The sequence below is a fragment of the Prunus dulcis genome, chromosome 2 (assembly GCF_902201215.1).
Source record: "Prunus dulcis chromosome 2, ALMONDv2, whole genome shotgun sequence".
Taxonomy (NCBI): Eukaryota; Viridiplantae; Streptophyta; class Magnoliopsida; order Rosales; family Rosaceae; genus Prunus; species Prunus dulcis.
Genome location: NC_047651.1, coordinates 13,855,025 through 13,879,659, shown reverse-complemented (window position 1 = coordinate 13,879,659; position 24,635 = coordinate 13,855,025). Strand labels below are relative to the sequence as shown.

Here is a 24,635-nt window from a genome sequence, read left to right as displayed (position 1 = left end):
CAATATCTTCAGTTTTTGTGGGTTCTATTCTTTTTCCATGTCTTTTTTTTTGATGTTATGCATAACGAAGTGTAACTAAACACTTTCTTGCTAGGGCGTGATGATACCCTAATATGATTATCTAGTTTTTTTATTCTAATTTCTTTTCCGTGGCTTTATTGAATTGGATTTTTAATCACTGTTTTATCCTTGATTGATTGCTTGGATGCTTAGCTACCATCTAGGTTTTTGATTGAGTTATTTGATGCAAACTTGCTTAAATACCATACGGAGTTTGAGACCAACTTCTCGTGATTAAAAATTGTGATTTGCTTAGGGTAAATATCATATTCCTAGGGAGTTGCATAGCTTATATTGGATTCCATTAGACTTAATGAATTCTTGCATAATCAGATTTGACTAAATACCATTGTCGAATTGCATGTTAGGGTATGTGAGTTAGCCTAAGTACCATAGATAATTCACACTAAAGGGAATTAGTCAACAATATAATTTGAGTAACAAAGGAAGGAAATAAGAGAGATTCGAGAACAGTACTAGGAGTGGACTCATTGTCCTAGTGCCGTTATATCTTGCCGAAAACTAGTTCTACTGTCCTTTGTTTGTGTGTTTAATTAATTGTTTTCTTATTTGCCTTTAAATCAATTATTCAAAAAGCCCATTTAGGTTTATGTGCATAAGTTATATGTTTAAATTCCATTTTAATTTATCTAAGTGTTTGTTAAGTTAAATTAGGTTCAATTGCTTCAAAGTTAAGAAATCAGCCATTTTGAGAATGACTTCGTGCTTGCCTTGCTAATTACGATTGACCTTGTACATTTGCGAGTATAATTTGTATTTAGATTAACCTCTATTTTGCAGGTATATAAAATTCACAACATGCAGGTCGAGTTTGAATTGGTTTTGTCTCATTTAAGCTCGGCTCATGATAGAAACAAGTCAAGGTGAAAATAAAGCAAATTGCGTTTTTCAATTTTAATTAGTCAAATGCTTTGAGAGGTCATCTATTTTCCGTTGTTAGACATGTAATTAACACAATTAAGGGGTTGTTATAAAAAATAAAAATAAAAGTTGTTCACAGTTCCTCATTTTTAGATCCTCTAGCGAGCACGACTGATTGTACATTTGCACTTCCGCACTAAAATGCATAAGGGGAATTGGGTAGCACACATAGCTTTCTTCAATTTTTAAAATGACGTTAGGTCAATCTCAGAGATGTTCTAATTGAAGTGGAAAGACAACTTGCATGTAATCCATATTTTGCATGCTAAAGATTGTGTCATTGAAATATGTATATCAACTTCTCCTAATCAAATTTAAACCCCCAAATTACTTCGTTTTCTTCGACAATGACTTGAAACGCATTGCATGCATGGGAAGTAAATTTCTAAATCAACACCTTTTAAAAGAAAACAAAAAATTATCTATTTGGATAATAAAATAAAATAAAAGTACTCAAACATTGGTGTAGAAACTAAAAACCACATAAGGAAAAAGGAGACATGCATAATATAATAAGGAAAATACTTCCCTCTTTATTAGGTAAGTAGAAATTTTTACATTTATGCCAATAGCAGTGTAATATGTGTACATATAAGTTTTCGTTTTTTGTGTTTTTAATGAATTATTTTTACATATATGTCAAATTGTGATTCGCAAAAAAAATGAGTGTCTCCTTACAAGTAAGGAAATAATATCCATATAATAACATGGTTGCCATCTCACAAGCTCGAGAGATTATAGAATACTACAGTAGTACGGTCACGTGATACATCTTGTACAAGTGTTATAATATAAGTGGATATTTATAAATACTATTCCTTAAAAGGAGGAAAATAAACTCTATCATCTATCTATATTATAACACGTGTATAAAATGTACCACATAACCGTACTACTATAGCATTCTATAATTTCACTACAACCTCACCCATTGGTATCTCAATAATAGTGATTTAGCATGATTTAATTATTTAATTAATTGAGGGACGTCCAAAATCTTAGGCACATAACAAGGGGTTTTGATATATATTAACAGAAGTGTACATTGAAGGATGTCATATTTAAAAGTTACAGGAGGCCCACCACCATGCAGTCAAAACGGAGAACATGTGGGAATGTGGGGTTTGGTCTAAATTTTCCATTTTTATTTTCTAATTACGATAATGTTTATTCCACTTTATGATGGCAAATTATGCTGGCGATGACGACAATGTAATTTAGGTTTTTTTTTTGTTTTCGTTTTTTATTTTTGTATTTTTTTGAGGTGGGAGGGGATCACACATGAATAGCACATGGGTTTGGGATGCAACCAGACAAGCTTCTGTATATTTTGATCCCAATATAAATGCTGAGATGTTACTCTCACAGAAACATGCTTTGCTCATGCTTCACTCCAACCAAAATAAATGATTCCAGGTTGGCAACTAGGCATTTTTTTCTTAAGTTTCGTACACATTGTTGACTCATTCTCTCATAACAGGGGCGAAATCACAACTAAGGCTGTGGTGGGCTGTAGCCCAGTTAATTCTGAAGAAAAACTAATAATAAACGACAAGTTTGCTGCTTTTTAGTTTTTTCCTTTGCAAAATCTGATGCCTATTGTTTTGTTTTTTTTCGAAGTTTGCTGTCTTTTTTCTTTATCTGCTGCCTTTTTTGTGTGTGAAATTATCTGCAGTCTTTGGTAAAAGAAATTTTAAGTAGGAAAAAAAAACCTATATGGCTCACCATCAACTACAACACGTTAGAGAAATATTATTTTCTCAAATTTATTTGTATTGTCTTTCAAGAACAGAACAGCACGTAAACCTAATTATATTGTTCTTAGGTTTACAATTAATATAGATGTGTGAAACATAATTATTTATATTTTTGCACTTTGCATCTTAAAAGCTTATTCCATTGATGCCAAAAAAAAAAAAATTAACAGGTTCAAACTGCAAAGGTAAGAAAATTTTTTTAAAATTTTTTTTAAAAAAGCATTATATTTTAAGCTAAAAATTTTAGTTACCCACCCATCGAAAAATTACTAATTCTACCTTGTCAAACAACTTAAGTTTTTGGAGTTATGATTGTCTGACATCATCAAGAGCATTCTTTACAAAATATCGTAAGTTAATTCCCTTACTCAAAGTCTTTGTTGGTTTGCAGGGGCTGCATCTATATATATATATATATTTGTATATCTCCCTTTATCTATTTGTCTGCCTACATGCATGATGACTATGCATGTAAGGGAGCTCGATATGCATTGTTAACTCATTCCCCCAACAACTTAATTTTTTGAGACTAGCTACTAGTCTAAAATCCTAAATCACACCTAGCAAAAAAGCTCCCCACCATTTGATGATCATTGGAATATTGTATTCTAAAATCCTAAATCACACCTAGTAATCTATTATTTCTTTTGTAAGTGGTTGAGTTACACTAAACTAGTACAAAAGGATCTCTTAGGAATCTATAGGATAAGATTTCAGGAGATGTTATACCATGTAATTAGGGTTATTAACATTGATTGTATGCAAGAGGGTTCTTATGTACTTATAATTGTACTAATATTCAAAGTGGCATCCTCCCGTTAATTTGATATTTATGTTGTCAAATTGTTAATCTAAATAATTGATCAAAATGTAATTTTGTCTCAATATGTAATCTTACAGTGTTGTTAACATATTTCAAAATTGTTAGTTACGTGGATGAACATTTTGTTGGCGTGACTTGTGGACTCGCAATTACTTTCTTTACATACTAAGGTTTCCTATATTCAATGTAATTGATTTACTTTAATTCATAATTTCTTATTGTAAATAGAAATAGGAGTTACTACTTTCCTTAACCCACAATGGTTTATTGTATTATAAATACAACCTCCTACGAGGAGAAGAATACACAAAATTCTCACAAACAATATTCGCTTATACGTTTCATATTTTCACATGGTATCAAAGTAGCGATCTTGGAATTGTTGACTCTTAGTTTTTACACAATGGTACCATTATAGGGGATGAAGATCTTTTTCACCACCATGAAAGTAGCACCACCAATTTCGCTTCTCCTTTTCAACCGAACTTTGTTGAATTGGTTACTCAGATGACCCAATTCTTGAAGATCCAGAACCAGAATTTGACCCCAAACCCAAACCCAACCCCGAACCTGAACACGAAAATGACTGACGCAGAGATCCTGCCCTCGACCCCAACTATTACCTATGAAGCTTCGGCTACCCCATTCGCATCAAGTTGGATGGCTCTAACTATCCTCTTTGGTCCCAAGTTTTCGAGATGTAAATCACATGCAAAGACAAGTTAGGATACCTCAGCGGCAAACTTCCACCACCTCCTTCGACTTACATGCATTTCCACTCTGACGCACTGAGAATGTCATTGTGAAAGGCTGGCTAATACACTTTTGGAGCCTCGCTTGATTAGCACCTTTTTTCACTTTCCCACCGCACGTGCCATCTAGGATGCAATTGTCACAACCTACTTTGATGGCACTGATGCATCTCAGGTGTACGATCTCAAACGGCGCACTCACCAAATGCGACAAGTAGATGGCTTGATTGAAACCTACTACAACGATCTCCAAAGTTTATGGCAAGAAATCGATTTTCATCATCCGAATCAGATGACGTGTGACTCCCATATCAAGGAGCACAATACCAATCTCCAGGAAGACCGTGTTTATATCTTCTTGGATGGCTTGGATGACCGCCTTGACAATGCCCACGATGATGTTCTTCAAATGGCTCTGTTTCCCACTGTCGAGCAAACCTATGCTTTTATTAGACTCAAAGATCTCCGACAAGCTGTGATGATGGATACTCAGGTGCTGACATCGGCTAGTTTAGTGGCCAAGGGCACTCACCAGCCTGCCGGCCACCCCTCGACTAGTCGGCCCAGCCAACCATCTTCATCTGCATCTGTGCCCCTTCAGATACAATCTTACACCACAGTTGTGGCTCATCTAGTTTCCATGAACAACAAAACTCGATAGTTGGGCTCGGACTAAAACGACTGGTCGCCCTAAAGAATGCAACCGATTGCATGCGTTTGAAAAGTCTTCTAATTTGACTACTTCTGATTCTACCAAGAAGAAAGACGAAGACCCCCCTCTCATTATATAGTACCAGACGACCAATCTCTTGAGAATATATTTAGCCCTAAAACTCATGTGAATTTAGTTGATAATTCTGTTGGATATCAATTACCTTTCAGGCAGAATCATGGCAAACCACCAAGCTGGTATTCTCATGATATTAGCAAATTGTCGAAGTATCGAATTGTCAACCATGTGTCCACGCAAGGATTGGTTGAACCACTAAAAGTGTTTATGCATCAATTGTTTGCTATTGACATTCCCACTAAGGTGACTGAAGCATTGAAATATCTGAAGTGGAATCAAGTAACTAAGGAAGAAATGAAGGCGCTAGAGAAAAATCAAACGTGGACACTCGAGACATTACCCTCCAGGAAAAAGAACAGTTGGATGCATATGGGTGTTTACTCTCAAACACAATGTCGATGGTTCCATTGAACGATACAAAGCCAGACTTGTGGCAAAATGGTAGACACAGACCTATGGCATCAATTATGCAAAAATATTTGCCCTCGTAGCAAAGCTTAACACAGTCAGAGTGCTCCTATCTCTCACAACTAACTTGGATTGGCCAATCCATAAGTTTGATGTAAAAAAAATGCTTTCTTGTATGGTGAACTCACAAAAGAAGTGTACATGAACATTCCTCCAGGATATACAACATCTACTCAGACAAATGTGGTGTGCAAGTTATGGAAAGCACTATATGGTTTGAAACAATCACCACATGTATGGTTCGGACGATTCACTTTAGCAATGAGGAATTGTTGGTTCAAGCAAAGCAATTCATATCATACTATGTTCTTAAAACATCATAAAGGAAAGGTAACAGCTTTAATAATCTATGTTGATTATATGATTATTATTGGGAATGATGAACATGAAATATCTCGGCCGCAAGACTATTTAGCTACTGAATTTGAGATGAAGAATCTAGGTGGACTCAAGTATTTCTTGGGGATTGAGGTGGCCTGATCAAAGCAAAGCATATTTCTATCTCAAAGAAAATATGTCTTGGACTTGTTAACAGACATAAGAATGCTAGATTGCAAACCTGTAGACACTCCTATTGTTCAAAATCACCATCTTGGAAAATATCTGGATCAAGTTCCAACTAACAAGGAAATATACCAAAGGTTAATGGGAAGATTGATCTATTTGTCACATACTAGACCAGACATCACTTATGCCGTGAGCATAGTTAGTCAATTCATGCATTCTCCAAGTGAAGATCACATTAATACCATTCTCTGAATACTTCGATATTTAAAGTCTGCACCTAGCAAATGACTTATGTTCTCAAAACATGGTCATATGAATATTGATGGTTACATAGATGTTGATTGGGCAAGAAGTGTAACAAATAGAAGATCTACGTTTGGTTACTTACATTTGTGGGAGGTAATTTAGTGACGTGGAGGAGTAAGAAACAGAAGGCAGTAGCTCTATCTAGTGCAGAAGCTGAGTTCAGAGGTATGACTAAAGGTTTTGCGAACTCCTTTGGCTATGTAGGTTGCTTACTGACTTTGGGTATCGACCTATGTCTGCAATAAATCTCTTTTGTGACAACAAAGTTGCAATAGCTATTGCACATAATTCAATTCAACATTATAGCACCAAACATATTGAGGTGGATCGACACTATATCAAAGAGAAGCTTGAAGTTAAAGTGATTCAGTTTTCGTTGATAAAGTTTGAGGATCAATTGGCGGATATTTTGACAAAAACAATTTCTAGTAGAGCGTTCCACAATTCCCTAGACCAGTTGGGCATTGGCACATCTATGCACCAACGTGAGGGGGAGTGTTGGCATGACTTGTGGACCCGCAGTTACTTTCCTTACACGCCAAGGTTTCCTATATTCAAGGTAATTGATTTACTTTAATTCTTGATTTCCTACTATAAAAAGAATTTGGAGTTACTACTTTTCTTGACCTACAAAGGTTTATTGTATTATAAATACAACCTCCTACGAAGAGAAAAATATACAGAAAATTCCCACAAACAATATTCGCTTATACATTTCATATTTTGACACACATTTGCTACCAAAGTAATTTCGAACCTAAAAAAGGTTATAATTACAAGTCATGGTGCAGGATTGGATGAGATCTGCTTCCTTAGGACACAAAGGTATATATATATGGTGACGAAGAAATAACATTACCAGAACTTGAGAACTTTTAGATTGTCTACAAACAGATAATCTTTGTTGTAGCTTGGATTATTTACACTATAATATAGCTAGCCTGTAGTTTAGCCTGAATACAAAAAGAAGGTAATAATAAAAATAAAAATAAAATAAACAAAATCTTTACAGTAAAGATTAATAGGACATGTCATATAAAACATTTTCTTTTCCAATTTTGTGTGACATTCTCATATTAAATTCTACCGTCGTTATACAATAATATAGTGTGCATATAAAATAGTCCACATAGATTCAAAAAAGAAATGAAAGAAAAAATCAATCGGTTTAATAAGTAAAATGATTAAGATTAAAAAAAAAAATGTAGTGTGAATATAAAATATAAAATATTACTTTATAAATATTCTTTTTTGGGACCAAATTGCTATAACCATATATGAAACTTAATCTATGCTGGATTGATATGTCCAAAACTTGCCCTTCCCACAGATTTTGACGTTTTGTTTGCTATTTGATTCACAGACCCTTGCCAATCTCGTGACCTTTTTGGTCACCATCCAAGCGGTGGTTTAATAAATTTGTCACTTTAATTATAAGTGCGCTTATTAAAATCGTTAGCCGAATAATGTAGCAGTGTTTTAAATTCGAATTCACTCTAAACCTCATTTATTTTTATCGAAAACAAAGAGTACAATATTAGCATAATTGTAATTATATTAAGTTAAGCAAGATACAAATCACATGACCCAATCTTGAACCCCAGCCCACCATCCCTAAATTGTGCAAATTTTGAGTGTACTTATTGCTTGCAACAAAAGCAGCTTACATGAAAGCCGTGGACCAAACATAGCAAATCCATGTTATGCCATCCAAATTGTATGCGAATCACAACACATGCGAAGATGCAAGATCTCTTAGAACGTGGGGGCCCCACATTACAATCGCAAATTTTTCCCACATGTAATCACATGATGGGTATGGCATGCCATCATAATTGTCACAGCAAATCGCCAAAAAAAAACAAAAAAAAAACCCACGTTTATTTCAAGAAAATGACACTATTTAATCCACCATTAATCCATCTTTCTTCCCTCTTAAAAGGTTTGAAATAAAAGGAAAAGAAAATCATTGCCCAAACTCAAAATGCAATCTTTTTAAATTAAAAATGACTCGTGTCACAAACCCAATAAACCAATGAGGATAAGTAAAGTCCTCATTCAAATTGTTGAGGCTATTTTGGTAATAATGAATAAGTTCCTTTGTTTTTTTTTACCTGTTTTTGTTTTCTGTTTTATTATAGTTGAAATAAAAATAAAAAGAGAGAAAAAAAAAATTGTTTTTAGTTTTTAGTTTTATACATTTACCTTTCTCTTCTTTGGCCTCTATCATCTCTCATGCTCCCTCCTTTCTTTAACCAAAAAACAAAAAAACAAAAAACAAAAAAATGCTAAGTTACTAATTCCTAACACCAATCTTATATATAGACAACATAAGCACTAAGCACCAACAAAAAAATTCAAAACACTTGAGAACCAAACCAGAACTTGCTCTCATCATCATCAATGGCAGAGCTAGAGAACCCAATAGTGATGACCAAGATCATCACATTCCTCTCATCTCTGGTTCAAAGGGTGGCTGAATCAAATGACATCAATCCATTCCAAACCCAGAGAATCTCAGTCTTCCATGGCCTAACCAGGCCCACCATATCAATACAGAGCTATTTGGAGAGGATTTTCAAGTATGCCAATTGTAGCCCATCTTGCTTAATTGTTGCATATGTTTATCTGGATCGGTTTTCTCAGAGGCAACCAGCTCTGCCCATCAATTCATACAACGTTCACCGGTTGCTGATTACTAGTGTCATGGTGGCTGCAAAGTTCATGGATGACATGTAAGTGTGGTGAAGTTGAATTTTATTAGCTTATGATGAGCATTTGTTTGGAAAATCTCTTTGGATTTGAACTTTTGGTGTTTTTGAGTACTTAGAAATTTTTTGTCAAAGTTATTTATACAAGTTTATGTGATCATTTTCATTGTGTTCATACAAGTTTTGGAATATTCTGTTTCCTGCATGAATGTGGATGGAGATTGGATATGAATTCACTGGGTTTTTCTTTTCTGAGTCTTACCTTATTAAGCTTGCTGTGTCTCTGAGTTATAGAATTCTCACTGTTTTCTTATCTGGGTTTGCTTCATTTCTTGCTTTGGTATCTTCATCAATTCATAATTTCATACAACTCTGTAATTACTTGGAAAAAGTTGGAGGTATAAAACCTTCTGATTTGGAATGATTCTGAATATATAAAACCTCATAAAGTTTTAATGGGTGTTAGTTGTATTGTCCCAGGCCTTTGACTTCAAGCTCCAGCAGTACTCGTGTATGTGAGTTTTACCCTCTCTCCCCCTTCCTAACTTCGATCACAAAAACAAAAACTTTTGCAAAGGGCTTGTAGCTAAAGTGGTTAAGAGAATTTACCCTTGCACGCGATGTTCTAGTCTCTTCCTACCTGGCTAATTATGTTTTAACTAAAAATCCAACTAATCTCAGCCATGTGCTACCATGGCTTTCCTATATACATGGAGTGGAGAGTCCACCAAGATGCACATGGTGACATAATTTAATATGTTTGATCAAATAACATCATGATGAAATATGGCTCATAGAAAAGTTTCTGTAATGTGAAAGCTATTTTTGTAATGGGATCTATTTGCTGTAGATTTATTGCCAGAATTGACTAATTTCCATTTTCATAAATGTGCTGTAACATTCAGGTACTACAACAATGCTTATTATGCAAAAGTTGGAGGGATCAGCACAATAGAGATGAATTTTCTTGAAGTGGATTTCCTATTTGGTTTGAGCTTCAACTTAAATGTGACCCCTTCAACCTTCACCACCTACTGCTCCTACCTCCAAAGAGAAATGCTCCTCTTGCAGCCTCCTCTAGATTCTGCAGATTCTTCTCTTAGTTTAGGCAAATCACTAAAGCTCCATTTGTGCTTTGATGAGGAGGAAGCCTCCCATCAGCCACAGCAGCTAGCTGTTTGATTAAAGCTTCAAAGGGTTGTTGCCTTAAAGAAAAAAAAAAAGAAAAAAGAAAAAAAAAAAGGTAGTTGTTGAGGTAGTGATTTTTGTACTTTGCCCATATTTTTTGGGCTGGCAATATGAACATTAGATATTTCTGTCCTTTCTTTTTTTCTTTTTTCTTTTTTGGATTTTGTAATTGAAGTTATTTGGCATGTTATGTACAGATGGGTCTTGAATTTCCAGTCTGGAAGAAAAGCAATGCCTCTAAATGACTTTTTCTTTTTCTTTCCCCAAAGTTAGGAATAGGAAGGAAGGAAAACTCACGCACACACAGAGTTAGAACTCGGGATCACTTGGAAGCACACCAAAACCTAATTCAATGCAAATAACACTCCATTATTCCTCTAAATGGCTTGTTTGGTTGATACTTGTTCTTATCCATAAATTTTAGGGTTCTCTTCTTGACTTTTAGGTTGCCACAAGTGAAAAACATAGGTGGCCCACTGGCCATGCAAGACAATTTGCTCATACTTGGTCACAATTTGGAGGTATATGAGTGGTGGGTGTGAAAGCTAATTTGGTGACATGAGGACCGGTGAACAAAAGAATAGTTTGTGTCAAGAGAGTAGTGTTTTATTTTATTGCGGTCATATTCGGTGTGGACAGTTGTATTGATCTTGAGATGGGAACAAGGAACATGTGCAATCATGGGCCACTGGTTAGGGGAGAGAGAGAGAAGTTTAGAAATTAGTACTGAGTTGTAGAATTTGACAGGCTGGCTTAGAAATCATAAGAATGTTGTTCATGTAATGGTTTTCCAATGCGGTTATATTGTTTGACTGTTAATTTGATCTATATAGTATAAATATTAATGTTTATTTGTCATATCGTTTAACATGTTATGTTGTCAAACTATTAATCTGGACGACATTTGAATAAAAATTCATATCATCTAAACAGAGAACATTCCTTGGCATTTGCAAGAAGAGTGCATAGAAGTTAACATAAAACAAGCATGCCTTGTGGCCATAGTTCTTGTCTAGAAAATGAGAGATGCATGATGCTTGTCCTTGGCCAGCCAGTTATATAATCACTAGAAAATCATCTTAGAATTTGATAACGCTATAAAATCTGAGCTGGGATACATTGTAATTTGTAAGTCCTACCTGCTCTGTCCATTTCAACTACATACGTTAAATCCATGTGGCAACCCAACCCTGCTCATGGACTCAGCTACACACACTGCTAATTGACAACACAATACATTGACCATCCGCCTAAGAAAAAGTACGAAGTCTCTTGTCCACCGCATGTTGTATAACTATATGTTTATCTCTCTCATCCTGTAACTAACGCGATAAGATAAACTAATATGGTTGTACACAACCATTTGTATCTAAAAATGGTTCTTTAAATACGACACACATTTCGGTTTATACATCTTGAAAACTTGGATAAAAATCCTTATTATAAAAGGCAGAGCAGCTGCAGTCAATATGTAACGAAACTGGACAGACTCATTTGGGGTCACAGCAAACACTGCAGAACCATAAGTCACGATCATAGACACTGTGGCAACCAAGACCTCCAAATGGAAAGGGAACTTGTAAGTAAGCGATATGATTATAAAGATAGCAGTGGAAAGAGCTAAGGTGTTTGATATCAAGAACACATAGAATGCTGTTTTGTGAGTTGCATAAATGGCTCTCCCTGCAGTGTGGCCATTCTGACTGTCTTGCCAAACACCTCCGGGAGGGTTGACACCGGCTTGGAAGGTCACCGCAGTGATCAGTGCTGCAACTACTAGCAAAACATTGCGTGCATCGCCGGGAGAATCGTTTCCTTCGTCGTATTGGAAACTCTTGAACCAATTCCACTTGTTTGGTGGGTTTGGGGCATTCGCCATTTTTTTTCTTTCTATGAAGCTAGCTAGCGATGATGTATGAGACTCGGTTTCTAAGGTGTCTATATAAATAGCCTGTGGTGTTGCAAAATGAGTTCCTGCATCAATCACTGGCTTTTAGGTTTCTTTACTCTGGTCAACGTCAATGGAGAAGAAACCAGGGAGAGAAGAGGAAGTTTCTTTTGACTCAGTACATGAAATATGTGGCAGCACCAACAAATAAAAAGCCAAAACATGTACTCGCCCAGTCAAACTATGTATATGTAAAAACCCTTGTCCACGAAATCGCGTTCGGGAGAACATTGAAACGGTATTTCGTGTTTCATTTGAAAAATAAGGTTTGGTGGGACTCAAAAACGGTGAGCAATGTAATATAATAAATGCAACAGAGCAAACAGTAAACATCAACGCGTTATGTAATCCAAACCCATTCGTTTAGATTCCTGGATGGTTCAGAGAATTGGACAAGTTTTTGTTTTGTTGAACATTTCAAAGTCAAAATAACAACTGTCTACGAATAACAAAAGCATGGTAGAGAGCTACCTTAATTCATCCATCTTCTGTAACATAAGTAGTGAAGGAATATCTTCATGCCAAGCTGAAGTCGGAAGCAAGTCAATCAATCATTTGCTTCTTTTACCTTAGTTCAAATGAGGAAGCATCAGGGAAAAGTAGACGTTTCTTTTACATGGGTACATGAAATTCACGGGAGCGGCTTCAAAGTGCCAAAAGGGGGAAAGTAAAAATTGGGTACTTTGACCAAAAAGACAAACAATTCGGGTACATGAGACTGCTGCAACGCTAGGTTGCACAAGCACACAAAGCCTAATATGACCGTTAATGCATTGTGCTCCCCACTTCCATCAACAGTCAAGATCAGTCTCTATGGGCGTGCCCTGCTGGAAATATGTCTATCGAGCAAGTCAAAGCTCAAGAACAAGGGTTAGAATTCCCCGTTTAGGCATCCCTTTTAACAGGAAAACAACTTTCAAAAAAATAATAAATAAGCCCTAAACCCTATGTTAGCCTATGAGTAACAAAAATAAGCCAAAACCCTACTTCATTCATCCATGTTCTTAAATTTTTACAAAACGTCCATTTATACCTCAGACATCAATGTAAGGTCTCAAAGGACAACATTAGCAAGTGTACTTTGAGATGGGAGGTGGTGTGACAACAACATCAGTATGTAAACAACTGGAAATCAGCTCCACACGAGCTAACATCACATGCACTACTGAGGAATGCGCAGAATTGAGTTCAAAACATCAAGTTGACTAAAATCCTAATTGCAGTCTCTTCCCTTTAGAGCTTCTTTTCAGAATCAAGCTGCACTAACAATAAAAATAATTAAATAACGTAGCGGTAGGTGATATATCGTCCTGCAGTCTCACTTGGTCGGACTATCTTCACAACCTGTCCACGCTTAAGCCCATAATATTTTGCAATTGGATCGGTCACCTGAATCCGAGGAAGCTGGACTCCATCCACCCAATATACGCACACCAAAGAAACAATTTAGTGTACAAGTGGATTAAAGCCAGATAAGTACAGACTAAGATATGTTTAGAACACAACCATGAAAAATCTCCAAATATGAGTCAAAAAGTTTGATATTTTGTCATAAAATGAGGTCACGCCATGTCTTACGTAGCATCTAAATTTCTTAAATGCAATATTAACAACACCATTCAGCACTGACCTGTGTTTCTTTCACAGTATACCTCTCCAGTAAAGTCTTCTTTTCCTCAGTTGTAAGCACCAGATGCTCAGGAACTAGCACATGCTCTTTAATATTCACCAACAATTCTGCCTCCTGAATCAATAGAGTTAATGAAAGAAAACGTTAATATCCACTAACACATTATTCTCATGTTGCAATTGTACTTATTTTATAGACTAAGGTGGAGACAATGTGACTGGAAAAGAAAACATCTACAAGCCAAGCTGAAGTGAAAGCTGTATTCCCAGAAAAAGTAAATCAAATAATGCAAAGTAGTAAAGTAAATCAAATCATGCAAAGTAGTTATTCAAGACAGACCTAGTTTTAGGCATCTCGGTTAATTAACATTATCCAATCCATCAATCTAAAGTGTAGGGTAATACCTATACAATTAAGGGCATTTGATCAAATAAATTGTCATTCTTTATCTTTAAAAGGCCCTTGGAATATAAACAAACTAAGCAGGCTACGGTGGTAACAGCGATCTTTCAGAGTATAGACTTAAATTTTCTGATACTAAGACATGCCCAAGTAAGAATTCCGATGTTTCTGATATGGTAAGGATTAATAGATTATAGTGATATTCAGGAGATGTCAAGAACCTTCATTTTAAGCAATGAACGTCACCTGAAAAACCTCCAAGTGGAACTTTGAAGATATCTCACTGATACAGGTCTTTGCAAAGGGAGTCAGATTTTGTTGAGTAACCAAGACAGCTCTGAGCACATTCTCCGATTTCATGCGGTTAGTATAAGTCTTCATTGTCTTGACCCCAACCTTTGGTTCTTCAGGAAAAAAGACATAAATCTGAAACACAAGAAGCAACAATTAGAGACGGATAACACTACATCCACTGCAATAAAAAGCATCAGGGACACACCTGATCAGAGCTATCACTTCTCTTAGTTTTATTGATAGTAAGGTCTTCCCTTTTCATGTTTTCGCCATATTTGCTCTTGAACTGTTCTCTTGTCATGTTGATCTCAAAATCTCCAACTAAGTAATTCCGATCTTTCAGCATTTGCATCACTGTCTTTCGAACTCTGTAAAGCCTCGTGATTTCTTCTTCGGGGTAAACCATCTTTGTCACTGATAGAGTACAAAAATTAGCTTGGTAGTTAGGTTTCTTTGGGATTATGAAAATTCAATTTCGCAAATGACTACAAAATCTACAGTTACACATGTAGCTACCAAAAGCTGCTTTCCCATGCAATTGAAAACGAGATTGACTATCGAATCACAACCAAGCAACAACGAAATCAACTTAAACCAAAACAAAATTCAACAATTCCATTAACTTTTCTACACAAAAAGAAAAGACCTTTGCTCTAGAAACCTTAGAAACGAGGACACTAGAGATGAATCAAGATGATTAGGGCAATTGATCAAGTAAACAAGAAAGAGTATCAAACAGTGTTTTCAAAGGCATGCCTAAGCGCGTGTCTGAGCGGGCGTCGGAGCAAGGCGGAAGAAAATCTCCTGAATATCACTATAACGTATTAAATTCTTATGAACAAGCCCAAAACACTTTTTACTTGTCTTTCAAAACCTGAAATTATGTACATTCAAGCTATAAAAATCCATCATTCCAATCTAAGTTTCTAGACTAAATAAATCTCACACACACACATTCAAAAGCCACACAATTTAAAACTAATGTAACCATAAATCATTCAAAAAAAAAATAATACAAAGCTTGAAGTTGATTCTCTTAGGCATGAGAATATACACATGGTGCTTTGACCCTTAAGCTAGATAAGGAAATGTGGACACGGATCTGCTGCTTGCAAAATCAAGGGCTATGGATCCTAAACGAGAGCTCCCAAAATAATCTCTCAAATTTACTGGAATTTGCCAAAGGGAAAGCAGGCCAACTTCCAGAATCTAAGAATGGTTTAGATGGGCAGTTTTTGGGAAGTGTGTGTCCCAAATCTGTTATAGGTATATATCATTCTGATATATACAATTTGGTTGTCAATTTTACTAGATTAAATTTAAAACTTGATAATGTGGGAATGGAGCTCAGTGGAAGGAGAAGTCGTTTTGTAAGAATGAGCTTGTCCACTGCCCAAAACACGTCCAGTGTTTCATCTCATCATCGCAAACCACAACCCAACAAATCAAGATTTGCACGCTTTAAACCAAACCAAAACTACTGTGAAAATTTGAAGGACAAATAATTAAAATTTGAGCCTCAGTGTGTGTAACAATCAGATCATTCACCCTAAGGTCTCACTGAAATCCGCTAAGATATTTAAAAATTATCTTCATAAGCTCCATACTGCCATATAAACCCTACCAAACAAGAACAATTTTACAGCAAAAAAAAAAAAGCCAATAAATTTGAGAAAATTTTTATGGGTTTTGCCAGAAAGTCAAAAAGATTATACGGGTGACTTTGGAACAAAGCACTTTTCAAAACTACAGATTGGAAGATAAGAGAAAACAGATTAAGAGTGCTCAGACAGCCAAGGGTTTGTAATCAAACTTTTGGGAGAAGAACCCAGATCATAAACTCTAGTCCACAAATAGCCTCATCACCGCACACTTCTGATTTAACAGAAAACACTTCCCATAGCTCCCATAGCATATATCATTCTGATATAGGTATAAATTTCAAAGCAAAAAAAAAATAAAAATAAAAACCCTACAATGCACAGACGAGAGAATTTACCTTCGGCAATGGAGGTGGTTGTGGCGGCTCTTGATCGGGTTTGTGTTGTGTGTGCCTGAAACAGAGAGGGGTGATGTGGGTTAGGCTGAGGTCGACTTGAGAGAGAGAGAGAGAGAGAGAGAGAGAGAGAAGGGATGATACCTAGGCCTGGGCGGGAGATCGTGAAATCGATGAGGAAGCGGCAGCCACAGGCACAGCCGCAGCAGAGGTGCAGCTCTGGATTGAAGATTTGAGCAGCCACAGCACAGGCACAGCCGTTAGGTCAAAATAGAAGAAGAAAAGAAAAACAGAAGGGAAGAGAAGAGAAAGAGACTCTGTCTCGTGCGAGAGAGAGGGCTGAGGGGATACGGAAGGAAAAGGAAAAAAAAAATCCGCTACAACATGTCTCACATGCACCTATTTGTTGGCCAATCAAACGACGCCACGTGTAACGTCTATATATATATTTAAATATACCCTAAACCCTAAATCCATACAAACTACTTTTCCATTCCAAAAGAAGTTGGAAAAGACTTGTTTGGAGAGGAGCTACAACTACAGCTTCTCTAGAATGCTAAAATTCGTACCAAAGGAGAAGAAGCATGCATATCCCATCTTTCCCACTAGAAAATCTCTCTGTTAATAACAAAAACCCTAATCAAGTCAAGACACAGCCATTGAATATAGCCATTCTTGTTACTAAAAAAAATTAGGAAAACCCCAAAAAGCCACCCAAAAAAAAAAAAGACAAAGACATAATAATCTTTTTGCTACGTTGCCCCTATCCCCATGTTTAAAAGTCCAAAAAGGAGATTCGGCACACCATGGTTACTTTGTACTTTTATTTTTTCATCAATAATTATCATCGTTTCTTCTAAAAACAAAAATCCAAAGAAAGAGGACTCGGGCTGAATGTGTGAGCACTAGTGGGGCTAGAACTTCTGCTATGGATATCTCCACAAAAATTTGGGAATTTTTTTTCTTTTTTCCAATGCTAGTGTTGACTTTATTGTAAAAATACTGGACTTGATATTGGCTTGGAAGAATGCTAATATAATAGCTGAAGATAAAGTCAACACCAAGTCCAGTATAATAGCTAGTGTTGACTTTATTGTAAAAATACTTATTACAGTTGCCTAAGATGCTAAATGCAAAGACTGCTTCACTTGTGAGCTCTCTCTCATCCAGCCATAAGTATTTATAAACAGAGCACTAGCAGGTCAGGTGTCAACTAACAATGAAAGTAAGTGCATTACACAACATAACGGTAGGTGATGTATCGTCCTGCAGTCTCACTTGGCCGGATTATCTTCATAACTTGTCCACGCTTAAGCCCGTAATATTTTGCAACTGGATCGGTCAACTGAATACGAGGAAGCTGAACTCCATTGACCCCGAAATATATACAAAAAACAATTAGTATCCCAATCAGTTTGGTTTGCCACCCCGAAATATATACAAAAAACAATTAGTATCCCAATCGGTTTGGTTTGCCACTGTAAACTAAGATGTGTTTGAAACATCACAATCTTGAGAGGGGACAAAAAAAAATAGTTCGTTAAAAGAACAATAAAATCACTCAATTTAATAGATTGTGGCACATTTTAGTGTGTAAGCATCTAGATATAGGTCAGGTCATGGCATGTGTTACATAGCATCCTAATAAATCTCTTCAATGCAAGGTTAACATTGTTTAGCACTCACCTGTGTCTCTTTCACAGTATACCTCTCCAGTAAGGTCTTCTTTTCCTCATTTGTAAGCAGCTGATGCTCAGGAACTAGAACATGTTCTGTAACATTCACCATCAACTCTGGCTCCTAAACCGATGGAGTTAACAGGAAGAAAAAAAAACATTAATATCCTTTAAATTTGCGAACAATGCATGCTGCCATTATTGTCCTCCTCACAAAGGTGATGCTAATACGTATACATATACACGGACAAGAAGAAACAACCACGACCTTCAACCCAAGTTGAAGATGTCCCGGAAATAAGTAAAGCAAACACTGCAATGAAAACCCTCAAGACAGACCTAGTTTTAGGCAACATAGTGGAACCTCAAGACAGACCTGGATTCAATTTGTTGGAATTGCCAATTGGCCTCTCAAAACTAACATTTATCAGATAACCCCATGCATCCAATCTGTCACACTAAATTATAGGCAATATCAATTTTTCATATTTTACTGATACTATTGAGTGCATTTGATGATATACATTTTCCTTTTAAAAGGCCCTTGGAATGGAAACCAACTAAGCAGGTTGCAACAGTGATGTGTCTGTAGAAAGAAACTGAGGTAAATCATCATGTTTCTGATACTAAGACTTTCCCAACTAAGAAAGCTGATGTTTCTGTACCTTTCATTTCCATAGATCCTTCAATAGATGATGGTGACATTCTCAAGATCTCAGAAACACAATTTCATCAATCTAACAACAGTTTAAGCAATAAACTTCACCTGAAAAACCTCCATGTGGAATTTTGAAGATATTTCGCTTATACAGGTCCTTGCCATGGGAGTCATATTTTGTTGAGTAACCAAGATTGCTCTGGCTACATTGGCCGATTTCATGCGGTTGGTGTAAGTTTTTATGGTCTTGACCCCAACCTTTGGCTCTTCAGGAAAGAATACGTAAAGCTGATACAAAAGAACAAACAATTAAAGACCGAATGACACTACAGGCTACATCTACTGCAATAAAAGGCAGCATTGAAACACCTGATCAGTGCTGTCATTTCTCTTTGTCTTATTGATAGTAAGGTCTTCCCTTTTCATGTTCTCTCCATATTTGGCCTTGAACTGTTCTCTTGTCATGTTGATCTCAAAATCTCCAACTAAGTATTTCCGATCTCTCAGCATTTGCATCACGGTTCTTCGAACTCTGTAAAGCCTTGTGATCTCTTCTTCTGGTAAAACCATCTTTCTCACTTAGAGATTAAAAACCCCAGCTTGTTAGTATGGTATCTTATTACTACAAATTGTACGTATATACAAATACGTAGCTTCCAAAAACTGCTTTTACATACAACTGAAAATGAGATATTGGTTATTTCAATTTAATCACATCCAAACAACAGCATGATCAAATTTCAACAGTTCCATTATTCTTTCCTCAGTAAACAAGGCACAAGGTACTAACGCATATATTGGTTAACTTGGAAAATTTGTGCTACGTTCTTGTACTCGAAATCATTTACCATGATCATACTCAGAAAGCAAGATTTCAAATCACAAAAAACCACAAACACATTCAAAGTACTTTTCCATTTGGAGAAGACTTTGTTTTGGAGAAATTGTAACTTGTAGCTTAAATCCTTACAAAAGTAGCAAGGAAAAGGACCATACATAGCCCATCTTAATTTTACCACTGGGCCCCAATCCAAGACACATATACCAAATCAACTTCCCAAAACACAAACTTGCCATTGGATGATTGAAACCCAGAATTATTAAACTCAAAAATGATCTGTTCCTATCAGTGAATAACCCAACAAAAATGTGAGCACCTCCCACAAAAATTCGAACATTTTGCTTCGGAAAGCATAAAATCGACACCATAAATCCACAATCAAAAAAGGAAGAGGAATACCTTTTTGGCCCTTTGCAGCAGATCAAGCCTCCCAGTTCGAGATTGGATGGGAAGTGCTGAAGCGGGGTTATGATCTTGCCAAATGAGCGGAAGCATGCAAAGCATGAGCTGCTGCCACCTGGAGATTATGGCAACTTACGTGTACAGCTAATGATGGCAAGGCCTGCCTCCTCTCTCTCCTGTGTGGGCACTTAATCTCAAGCCTGTTAAGTTTCCTTTTACATTTTCTTTCCTATCTAATAATGAATTTTTGGCCAATTAATAGGTTCAAGACATTTGACTAGAAAATTATGAATTGGCTATTGAAAATGAATATATTTTAATCTATTTTTTCTCGAGTAGAAATAATATAAATTGGTTTCTAAATTGTTTGATAATGTACTTTATTCTTAACTTGATTTTTGTGTTCTACCAAATCAATGAACACGGTACTTCAAGAAAATACTAATATTTTAATAGAATGGTCAAATGATATTGAATTCAAGTGATTGTTTGTAGAGATGATCTTTGAATGAGTATCTACAAAGTAGACGTTTGGATTAGTGAAATACAACGCCGAATAAGCCCTACAAGAGTATCCCTCAATGAAAACTCTCATTTCTTTACTAAAATCTTACAACTACACATGAAATATCATCAATAAGAGAATAGCTCGGTATACTGCGTGCTTGCTGCTTTTTTAGGATCCTTTATTTGCCCAATGAAATCGATGGCTTGTTGGTTTCGTCATCTATCAACTCCACCACCACATGAGGTTCACAAGTAATATATATTTCTCTAAGGCTTTGATACCAAAAGGGCCCTTGTTAATGGTATTGTTAGAGGTATGTTTACTGGTAACATCACTTTAACACGTGGTTCTGGAGGTTCTGTTCCAAAACCACCTCTATTCTCAACTGCTTCTCTTTCCACTTCCACATTTGGCTCATGATCAACAGATAGTTGTTTAGCCACATTTGGCTCGAGCATCCCCAACGTTTGCTAACACCTGTCCATGGTTGTCAATTAATATTGCAGCAACTGCAGTTGAACCATCTACTAACTGTCATCATGCTCACCGTACGTTCCCCATACCATGGCGTTGGTCTAATTCTTTATTTTCAAGTAAATATAAATAGAGTTAAAACTATTATTTCCTAATTAATTTTTAATTAGAGAAAAAATTTCAGTGCATTTTGTACTATTGTTTAGCTAAAGAAATAAATTAGTTCGAAATTAATTGGTATGCATTCAAATTCATATAATTAGTAGTCAAGCGAGTGATCTTAGAGGGAAATTATTGTAATTAATTAATATGACAATTAAAAAAGTTTCAAGTGACTTTTGGTTCTAAACTTTAGTTATACTTGTCTTTTTTAATTTTTTAATTTTTTTTATATATACAAAGTTATAGTTGCCTTAAATGCTCACTGTACTGATCAAGGTCTAAAATATCGATGGTTTTGGAAATATCGGTAATTCAAAAACACGGATATTTCGATAGAAATATTGTGATATTATCGATATCAATAAAAAATTGAATAAAAACCATGAAAATTGTAAGAAAAACTTGGAAAATTTTCTTGAAACTTTGGAAGATGTTTATTTAGTCAATTATCTATTACTTTATCACAAAAAATTGGAAGGAAATGCATTGCATGATGGATTTCACTGATTTAAGTTGATTATATAGCGAGCTGACAAACATTATGAGTATAAAAAATACGTAGTAATTAATGAAAGAAAATTAAACACACCATAATTATTTATTTATAATGATTTACTACAATATTTTACACTTTATACATTGCATGGTAAGATACATAAATGACTTAATACCACATAGAGTTCCTATAAGGTTCAAATTTGAGTTATTTACACTAACACTTTATGAGCTTTTGGCTTTTTCACAAAACTCCTTGAGGTTTTAGAAATTATAATAACACCCCTTGAGGTTTTAAATTGTTGTCACAAAACTCATTTTCATTTATTTTTCATCCAAAGATTAATGATTTTATACCCAAAAAAAATCTCCAAATGACAAAGTTGGCCTTTGAGATTAGATTGCATATACTTCATTGAGGTTAATTTTGTCATTTGCATAAGTTGAAAATTGATTTTCAAACAAATCTACTCAGAGGGGGTTTTGTGAAACCAAACTGAAACCTCAGGGGGTGTTCGTGTAATTTTTTAGACTTGAGGGGGTTTCGTGAAAACACAAAAAACCTCAGGGGGGGTGTTAGTGTAAATAACTCTTCAAATTTTTCATTGTCTTCAACATCTCGATATTATCGATATTATAGAGATATTTTGTTGCCAAACATTACTGAAGTGTGAGAAAAATTATCGATATTGATATTTTCCTATATTATCGATATTTATATAATATATGTATGAATACGTTCAAAATATCCTTGACTCGGGAAAACAATAATATCATCAATATTTTGTCAATATTATCGATATTTTAGACTATGATAGTGATCATATAGTAACACTAGGGCACCACTCATATCCTATGTAGCATGAACACTCCATCCAGCTGAAGTGTCGGAGTGTCTAAAACATGGACACGCCTCGGACACGGCTTATATATGAGTCAAAGGTCAAGACACAGTCAAGACATGTTTTGGACACGGACCGGTCAAGACACTTTTGGACATGATCAACTGAAGTCATGACACGGCATGAACCATTTTGGAAACTTTAAAACAAAAACTGGGTTACAACATATTTATTGAAACAATTGTAGTCATATTTGAAATAGTTTTAAAAAGTGGGTTTTTCTTCCCTCCCAGCCAGTCGCATCTTTCATGAAAAACACTCAACTTTTCTTCTCTCCCTCTCCACATATTTTTTTCTTCTTATCTTATTTTAAATTACTTGAAGTTGAAACATCAATAAATACTTACGAACTGATTTATTTTTATTTATTTATCAATTTTATCAGATTTTTGGCATCAATTTTTTGTTTAAATATGTTTTTTTTTCTTTGTTCGTTTGTAGCTGATGTTTTTGGTTGACTAAAGATATTGATAATAATTCGGTCATGAGAGAAGCATATTTTTGAGCGGGTAATTATTCACTTTGTTTCTTGTTTTTTTTAATGCTAAACCGATTCTTATTTTATGAGGTGGGAAATCGTTTTATGTGTGAATAAATATGTGTATAGTGCTTTTTTTGTTTAGGGAAAGATGAGTAATGCTAATTCAAATAAGGCCTCCTCTCATGCTCAATCATATTTTGTGGTGTATTAATTATTATGTATAAATGATGAATATGAGTACTTTTTTTTGTTTTATTATATTATGACATTGAAATATTGAGTATGAATTAGTTTTCAATATAAGTATGTACTATTATAATTTTTTTACAATTTATTATTATTTAATTGTCGTGTTATAGTTGTGTCCGTGTCTTAGTTTTTTGAGATTTTTCATATCGTCGTGTTGCGTTATCATGTCTCCGTGTCCGTGTCAGTGCAACATAGCTCCTATCCCCAACCCGCCATCTTTCCCACCTTCCATCTTTCTTTGTTTCTTTTTCTTTTAGGTTGTTCATGTTTTCTCTCATGTCAAATTTGAAATATTTCAACCGATTGAATTCTTTTAATTTTTTAAAGTGTTTTTACTTAAATTAATTGTATAAATAATTTGAATTTTTTATTAACTTTACAAAAAATATTTAAAATTTATGTAACCTGAATGAGAATAGTAGAGCCAATTTTATTTAAATAAAGGCAATATTATAAACTACTCTAAATTAATTTAATTTACCTGAAGAAACACTCAAACTTAAGTGCAAGAACTTCAACTCATTACTCTCTAACCAACATGCCTAACTCACGTTTGAAAAATTCCACTTTGAATGTGAAACAAAAAAAAAAAAAACAAAACAAAACAAAAAAGGTAAGCCTTTGTTTAAAAAATAAATAAAAAAATCTGAAACCCCTATTATTGCATCACATATGAGAACCCATGTGATATAATTAACTGACCTTCCATTTTTTGAAACACCACCAAAGTCACACAAACTCCTCTCACATCCCCCATTCTCTCATCAATTGCTACAAAACAAAACCTGCCCCTATTGGTGCAATTAGTTAGTACCACCACCACCTCTTGTCCCCCAACCCCTACCTCCCTCTCTCCCACGCTCTCTCCCCCTCCTCAACTCCTCACGACCTACAAAAGGCTACCCACAAAAACAATACAAAAAAACCAACAAAAAAAAACCCAAAACCACCACGAACCGCTAACCCAAGCCCACGTACAAAAATGCCAAGCCAATCACCACCCAACCAAGTCATAATAATATGCTCATTGTCTCTTTAGCCACCCACCCTCCACCCACCGCCTCACCCACACAAGTTATTATTTCACCAAATTACCAACAAATTGCTGATGATGATGATGATCAAATCAAAGAATGACAAAGATAATGGGCAAAGTCAGACAGAGAAGGTGGACCTGGCCCCCCACCTCCCTCTCCCTCTCCCTCTCTCTCTT

At 35.5% G+C, this 24,635-nt stretch overlaps 4 protein-coding genes and 3 non-coding genes across 7 annotated transcripts; 1 reads left to right on the top strand and 6 right to left on the bottom strand.

Moving 5' to 3' along the window:
- The first annotated feature begins 8,694 nt into the window (after positions 1-8,694).
- LOC117618906 (cyclin-U4-1-like) lies at positions 8,695-10,532 on the top strand. Its single transcript, XM_034348672.1, has 2 exons — positions 8,695-9,140; positions 10,022-10,532. The coding sequence occupies exons 1-2, from the start codon at positions 8,809-8,811 to the stop codon at positions 10,296-10,298; spliced, it is 609 nt and encodes a 202-aa protein (XP_034204563.1). The 5' UTR covers positions 8,695-8,808; the 3' UTR covers positions 10,299-10,532.
- A 786-nt stretch (positions 10,533-11,318) lies between these two features.
- Positions 11,319-12,333, bottom strand: LOC117619502. The gene has a single exon (XM_034349475.1). It carries the CDS (start codon positions 12,181-12,183, stop codon positions 11,674-11,676), a length of 510 nt encoding a protein of 169 aa, XP_034205366.1. The 5' UTR covers positions 12,184-12,333; the 3' UTR covers positions 11,319-11,673.
- An 890-nt stretch (positions 12,334-13,223) lies between these two features.
- LOC117619917 (DNA-directed RNA polymerases II and IV subunit 5A-like) lies at positions 13,224-16,894 on the bottom strand. Its single transcript, XM_034349982.1, has 6 exons — positions 16,719-16,894; positions 16,578-16,632; positions 14,784-14,992; positions 14,531-14,710; positions 13,883-13,996; positions 13,224-13,656 (listed from the first exon to the last, which is right to left on the bottom strand). The coding sequence occupies exons 3-6, from the start codon at positions 14,982-14,984 to the stop codon at positions 13,531-13,533; spliced, it is 621 nt and encodes a 206-aa protein (XP_034205873.1). The 5' UTR covers positions 14,985-14,992; positions 16,578-16,632; positions 16,719-16,894; the 3' UTR covers positions 13,224-13,530.
- On the bottom strand, positions 15,921-16,008 carry LOC117620447. Its single transcript, XR_004584783.1, has one exon. It is a non-coding gene; the product is annotated as a small nucleolar RNA Z152/R70/R12 (small nucleolar RNA).
- On the bottom strand, positions 16,093-16,180 carry LOC117620445. The gene has a single exon (XR_004584782.1). It is a non-coding gene; the product is annotated as a small nucleolar RNA R11/Z151 (small nucleolar RNA).
- Positions 16,356-16,453, bottom strand: LOC117620444. Its single transcript, XR_004584781.1, has one exon. It is a non-coding gene; the product is annotated as a small nucleolar RNA Z157/R69/R10 (small nucleolar RNA).
- Positions 16,895-17,808: 914 nt separating the features above from the next.
- LOC117619428 (DNA-directed RNA polymerases II and IV subunit 5A-like) lies at positions 17,809-20,299 on the bottom strand. The gene is made up of 5 exons (XM_034349381.1): positions 20,149-20,299; positions 19,278-19,486; positions 19,017-19,196; positions 18,261-18,374; positions 17,809-17,934 (listed from the first exon to the last, which is right to left on the bottom strand). Exons 2-5 carry the CDS (start codon positions 19,476-19,478, stop codon positions 17,809-17,811), a joined length of 621 nt encoding a protein of 206 aa, XP_034205272.1. The 5' UTR covers positions 19,479-19,486; positions 20,149-20,299.
- Between the last annotated feature and the right edge of the window lie 4,336 nt (positions 20,300-24,635).